Source organism: Sinocyclocheilus grahami, unplaced genomic scaffold (genome assembly GCF_001515645.1).
Source record: "Sinocyclocheilus grahami isolate Dianchi unplaced genomic scaffold, SAMN03320097.WGS_v1.1 scaffold206.1, whole genome shotgun sequence".
NCBI classification, from domain to species: domain Eukaryota; kingdom Metazoa; phylum Chordata; class Actinopteri; order Cypriniformes; family Cyprinidae; genus Sinocyclocheilus; species Sinocyclocheilus grahami.
The window spans coordinates 461,172-468,540 of record NW_015505385.1 but is presented as its reverse complement, the minus strand read 5'-3'; the positions used below and the strand labels follow the sequence as shown (position 1 = coordinate 468,540).

The 7,369-nt window shown below is 32.2% G+C and overlaps 1 protein-coding gene across 1 annotated transcript in view; it reads right to left on the bottom strand.

Annotated features, from left to right (window-relative positions):
* Positions 1-3,858: 3,858 nt before the first annotated feature.
* Positions 3,859-7,369, bottom strand: part of LOC107595639 (arf-GAP with dual PH domain-containing protein 1) — a 27,004-nt gene continuing 23,493 nt past the window's right edge. The window contains exons 10-11 of the mRNA XM_016286118.1: positions 4,906-5,134; positions 3,859-4,823 (exon numbers count right to left, since the gene is read on the bottom strand). Of these exons, the coding sequence (XP_016141604.1) occupies positions 4,795-4,823; positions 4,906-5,134 (258 nt within the window). The 3' untranslated portion in view covers positions 3,859-4,794. The remainder of the gene's footprint in view (positions 4,824-4,905; positions 5,135-7,369) is intronic.

Below are 7,369 nucleotides of genomic sequence, written 5' to 3'. Positions count from 1 at the left end.
GCCAACAAACTTACAGCTAAATATTAAAGAACTTACATTTAATACACAATATTTGCAGTTACTTTGTCTGTTTGTGATCCACCAATGAACATCTCTGAGCAGAAGGCAGTAGTGCTGCTTCGTTCTTTAATGAATTAGTGCTTTTGAACAAATGGGTTGAGTAATTGATTCAATGACTCGCTTAGAAATACAGTCACCTGTTTCACTGAATAAATGAATCATTCACTTTGATCGAATCAGTTGAATGAATGACTTAATGGCTTACGCATGATGATTTCATTTGTAGCCACCTACTGGTGTACTCAAGTATTATTTTTGCTGGAAATGTATACAAAAAATAATGATAATAAAGATTTGAATATATAGGCATTTAAAATATTTTATTATTCGTTTTAAAAAATATTAAAAGAGTTTGAATAGGTAAAGAAGATATGTTTAAAAAGAAATGGTCAAAATTAATGAGTTTTTTGAAGATTAATTTAGTTTTCACTTAATTAATAAATAAGTATATAATTGATTTATTAGATCAATTAATACTATATATTTTTTATTTGTAAGTTTAAAGGCATAATGTTTGAGAAATTAAGGAATTGTGTGCTTTTACCTGATATTAATCTTTATTTATTAATTTATTTTTCTTTTTATTTATTGATCTATTTTATTTAGTTGAATGATTCAGTTGAGTAATTGATTCAATGACTCACTTATAAATACAGTCACCTGTTTTGCTGAATGAATGAATCTGTGTCTTTGAACAAATTGTCTGAATGAAGGAATCAGTGACTCACTAATTAAGGAATTTGTCGCCACCTACTGCTGCAACTAGAAACACACACACACACACATACACACACACACACACACACACACACACACATACCAAACCTCAAATTAAAAAATAAAATAAATAAATCCCCACCAGGAAGAAACAGACTGACAGTCTGTCTGAATCACAAACAGAATGAAAAGTCCCAGTGCTTCAGCCTATCAAATTCAAGGACTGGAACTAACTGCTGTGAGCTGCAATCTATTATAAATGTTAGTGATACGGGAGGCATATATCCAAGACATAATGTGTCTGACAACTTGGACAGCAAACATGCATCTTCTAAACGAACAACAGAAGTTGCACAAGTCAGAATAACATGTTAGGGGCAAAATTCATGTTCTTTGATGTCAATAAATATTCAAAACAAGGCTTTTTGTGTAGTGAGTGGTGTGTGATTGGCAGCTGCTGCGATGCTCTCAAGAGTCTTTACCCTCCTGGATCAGGCTGATGAAGTAAATAGGATGGCTAGTGCTTGAGCGACTCCACCCTAATTTAATGATTTCCTGCTGGGCTGCAAACAGCCTCCTGCTGTGTCTGTGTGAGTTAGTGTCTCCCAACTTCACTCGCTCAGCCCGGACGCCAATGACAACAAGCAGCCAGACAGAACCAACATTGACTTACCCACAATTCCACAGGGCAGTGGAGCCAGGCTGATGGGGAAGAAAGGCAGTGGAATGCATCAGGTCAGGCAACGGTATCTGACAAACCCCTTCAACACACACACACACAAACACACTGGTGTTCCTATCACTATGGGGACATTCCATAGACATAATGGTTTTTCTACTGTACAAACTGTATTTTCTGTGCCCTTACCCCAACCCTACCCCTCACACAAAACTTTCTGCACTCAAAAAATAGTACTGGTATTACTATCCTTGTGGGGACATTTTATCCGCATAATGTAGGGAATAACAGGTACACACACACACACACACACACACACAAACACTCATACAGTCACAATTACAAACACACACACACACACAAACACTCATACAGTCACAATTACAAACACACACACACACATATCAAGGTTCTGAGTAAAAACCACAAACAAATAGAAATAGTCAAATATCTTTTAAAGTGTACATTTTCTATGCATTTAACTTTATTATATATTAATTCAGTATATACAGCAGTATCATTGAGATACTTGTTTTTTTTAAATATTTGAATTAAATTTGTTTTGTATTTTCATTTTCATTTCATTTCAGTTAAAGTTTTAGTATTTTTGTGTATTTTATTTGTATTAGTTATTTTAGTTAGTTTTTTAAACATATCTATATTTTTATTACATTTTGTTTATATACATTTGTTATTTACGTTTGTAACTAGCTAAAATAAAACAAGTAAAATTTTAATAATTATTATATATAATATATAATAATAAGATATTACTATCAATTGTATATAATGATAATAATTAGTCAATATTAATATAAAGAAAAAATACAATTTCTTATATTCAATTTCAGTTACTTTTGCTTCAACTAACAACATGCTTTTTTATTATTATTTTAAATTTAGTTTACTGTAATAACCCTGCTGAACAAAAATAAATTCAACTCAAATCAACATTTCATGTCCACATGTTTATTTATGTATTAAGTAGCTGGATAATAAGCTGGATCATGTACAGTCAGACAGTCATGATCACAAAATAAACCACTCTTATTTTGTTTACTTTGACATAATGACTGGCCACAGAATGTACATTATCCTTTACCATGGTACAAGTCCCCAAAAACAAACCCATGGTAATCCCATGATACGTTTTTGATGGTAAACATTCACTAACCCTTATTTGAAACAAATGAAAAGAAAAACACCTGAATAGCATCATCATAACCTGAACAAGAGGGCCGGAGTTACATTACAGGAGCTGTGATACGCATCAGATTATTATTATTACAACCTGCCATCTAAACATTCATATCCATTATCAAATCTGTAGAATATTCTAATGTATTCTTCAGAGTCAACAGAAGTAGTCTGGCTGAAATTAAGGATGCTGTATATAAAGTAGTGGTCAACCAAAGTGTGCGTTTTTAAAAAAAAAAATCATATACCAATATTTATGCTGATGACCAATATAACGCCGATATATATATATATATATATATATATATATACACACAAAATGCAATTTAATGACAGCAAATGAGATTGCTTAAATTAAATAGATGCTTATTTTGCAATAAAAATATTACTTTGACATAATGACTGGCCACAGAATGTACATTATCCTTTACCATGGTACAAGTCCCCAAAAACAAACCCATGGTAATCCCATGATACGTTTTTGATGGTAAACATTCACTAACCCTTATTTGAAACAAATGAAAAGAAAAACACCTGAATAGCATCATCATAACCTGAACAAGAGGGCCGGAGTTACATTACAGGAGCTGTGATACGCATCAGATTATTATTATTACAACCTGCCATCTAAACATTCATATCCATTTTATCAAATCTGTAGAATATTCTAATGTATTCTTCAGAGTCAACAGAAGTAGTCTGGCTGAAATTAAGGATGCTGTATATAAAGTAGTGGTCAACCAAAGTGTGCATTTTTAAAAAAAAAATTATATACCAATATTTATGCTGATGACCAATATAACGCCGATATATATATATATATATATACACACAATGCAATTTAATGACAGCAAATGAGATTGCTTAAATTAAATAGATGCTTATTTTGCAATAAAAATATTTAGGCCTAAATTAAATATTTATGTATTTGAAATGCACATAAAATTTGGATTTAACATAAAACAAACTTAATGTGATGCGTATTTGTAAGTCATACAGAAATGAAACAGGTCTGCAAGTAAAAATCGGTTTGATTTTATTTAAATAATAATAATAATATTTAATTGCTTAGAATCAGCATGCATTTGTGAAATCAATCACATTTATGCAGTTAAAAATGTTTAATGTTTAAACTATGGCTATTTAAAACAGAAACAAACAGGATTTATTAATAAATTAAATATATATAAACCTGGTTATTGTGCATTTAAAACACATTTAGTTTATTTGGCCTGTTTCATTTATATACGATAAATATGCATCACGTTAAATTCAATCCACATTTTATATGCATAAATATTTTTTAGGCCTAAAAATGTTGTCGAGTGTACCTATTGACTAAAGATAAGGGGAACTATCACTAGTTTTATTCAGTCAACTTGGTTTTCAGCAGATAATCTCCAAATGGCCAAATATCGGCCGATATATCAGTCTAAGGCTAATATCAACCCTACTTTGCATAAAAAGAAACAGTGCTGAGCACATGCATCTTAATCTGGGATATGCTTCCACCTAGTGGAGGAGGATAAATCAAGAACAGAACCGTCTGTAGAAACCTGACATACTGCACCTGCACAGACACCAGATGTAGTATGTACTGTAGTATATGAAACCTCTGCTTATACTGGTCACACTAACATGGTTTTCACACATTTAAATGATCAATAATGATGAATGAAAGCCCAAGACGGTCAGAAAGGACACTCGGAGTGGTGTAGCTTGGCGTCTTGAGGATCCACTAAATGTCACAGCAGCATTCGCTTGGAAAATCCAATAAATAACATCAGTCAGAACGCACTGTGGTGTTTAGTACTTGCTCACCTTGTGATTTACAGATTAAATGTTAGGTTTAAGAGCGATGAACAACATTCGCATGCCATATGTGTACAGTAGCTCGGCTGACGGCACCCTTTGGTTACACATTCATGATAAGTAAGCCTCAGTGTCGGCGCTCTGTTGACGTCTGCGACACAGTGCAGCATCCGAGCCGTTAGCACTAAATCAAGGTAGGAAGGGGCCGTTTCTTGTACTCGCTCGGTCCGGAGCACTTCATTGGACAGAATAGCTGTTCATCGTGCAGTCCGTCCCGCCTGCAGCACACACACACGCGCACACACACACAGGCAGGTTTACAGCCAGCATCAAGGCTTGTGCTTGAAATGAGCCTCAACTGCAAAGAGAAAGAGATACAGTCAGTTTCTCAGATTCCGATTTGGAGAGTTTCTTTCTGTGGCGCGAGTGTGTTTGCGTACCTGCGTACTCCTGCGGCATCATGGGGCGGTTGACGACTCTCTGAAAGGCAGCGATCCAGTCCTTCTGCTCTGCTTCGGTTTCACAAGCAAACAGGAACTTCCTGTCCGGGGTTTCAATGGTGATCCCGTACTTCCAGTGGTATCCCTGGATCGAGGGCGGCAGTCCGGATACCACGGTATAGCTGTTCTCTTTACTGCCGATGAACACCTCGCCACGTGCATATGCATCCTAAAAGAGTGAATATAATATTATATAATACTTCAGAAATATATATAATATATAGATTTCATTTTTTTTATTAAAAAAATTACGTTTTTAATTGTATTATATCCCATTACATTAAATATGAAGAATTTATTTACAAAAACATAACTCAAAATTTAAATTTTCAAAAATCATGTTTTTTTTATTATGTTATCATGTATTTATTGTGTTAGTTAGCTGTATTCTTTTAGTTATTTTTACTTAAAATAACCCAACTGCAGTTTGACGGAGATTAATTTAAAAACTGAGTTTTCTGTTTTTGCAAATGTATTAGTAATTAGTACTTCATTTAACATACTAACATAATAATAAATAATACAATCAAATGTGAAATGAATATATATATATATATATAATATATTAATTATATTGTATGTATGTATGTGTATATATATATATGATTAAAATAAACATTTAAAAATTACCAAATATATATTTTTATTTTTATTATATTATATATGTTAAATGCAGTACCTATAACATAACATGCAGTACATAATGTAATAAAATATAACAAGAACTAATATTACATTATATTATACATAATATAACAATATAATAAAAAATAAAAATAAAATGTATAAATAAATAATACAATATTACATTTTATTTAAAAATAATAATTAAATTATATTCAAAATTATAAAATATTATTCAAATTAGATTTTAGTAGTTAACATTTAACATACACTAAAATAATATAATATATAAACTATATTTTATCATGTTACATGTAGTACTATACTTAATGTATACTAATATAATACAATTAAATAATAAATTATATTGCATAATATAATAAAATAGCAATTTGAAATGGAATATAACCAGAAAAAAGCCACCACTTTTACTCACCAAGGGATCTTTAAAGTACATTAGTCTTCTATCATCCATGGTAAACCATCTTTTCTTAAAGCCCTCGGTGTGCTAAAAAAGAGACGACTCCAGCATGAATCAATGTTTAGAATGGCATTAGTAAGAGATAATGTCCAGTCAGCAGGTCAGTATCGTCCCTGAGGACTTTATTTTGTGATAATGACCAGCTGACTAGACATTATCTGCCTTATTACACAGCCACTTACCAAATAAATACATAAAAGGATATGAAATATTGATTTCACTTAAAATTATTTACTGTGCCAGAGAAAAGAGTGAAATGAAACTCGCAGAATGAAGCATCTATTGCGTGACTTGGACTGCATTTCTTTTGTAGTAAGTGAAAACTCTCACTCTTGGGCCTGTTTTCTCCATGTAGCCCTCCTTCATGAAGTTCCTTGTGAGTCTGGGTACCAGCTACATCATAATCAATCACAGACAGAGAAAACATATGAATACTATATTAACATGTAAATATGTGTGGATGCTCTTTAAACATGCACAGATATTTGAATCAGTATTATTGACCTGGTTTCCAGTAAAAATGTCTATATACATATACCAGACAAAGCTGAAAAAAAGCGAAATTGTGTACTATACGACTTATTATGAAAGAATTAAATAGTTTGAATTAAATACTTAAATACATTAGAAAAATTATTCATAATGTACATTATAATGCATTATATTTTTTCCACAAATAACTGTAAAATGCATTATAGTATTTGCAGATTCCTCGTTGCATCTGGTTGTTTGTAATGCATTTTAATGCATTATACTGTATTTTCTGTGTATTATAACTGTGGTGTATTATTCATAACATCATACAGTGCATTATAAGGTGCATTACAAAGCAAATTAAAAATACTTTCATAATGCATTACAGCCTATATAAAAGCCTTTAAAGTGTTTTTTCTTGTTTTAACCATATAAACCTATTATGGTTATATAATGTATGCTTAAAAACAATTATAAAGCTTTCAGATGTCTTCTCCTAATATCTTTTATAATTCAGCTTCTCAAGTAAATTGGATTTGTTTTCACAAGATTAAAATGCTGAACAAGAAGATGATTGTTTGCCGTGTAAGAATGAGAAACGTGATTTAGTGCACGCGTTCACAATCATACAGTGAGCTTCACGCTCATAACTCATTTTTACGTGTCAGTTGCTGGAAGAGATTTGATTCACATACGTCCTCATCATTAGCTCCAGGAAATGCCACCTTCTGGTAATGAAACCGTGCTGCCCGGATCGCAGTGAACCAGTCCACCATTTCCTGCACACACACACACACACACACACACACACACACACACACACAC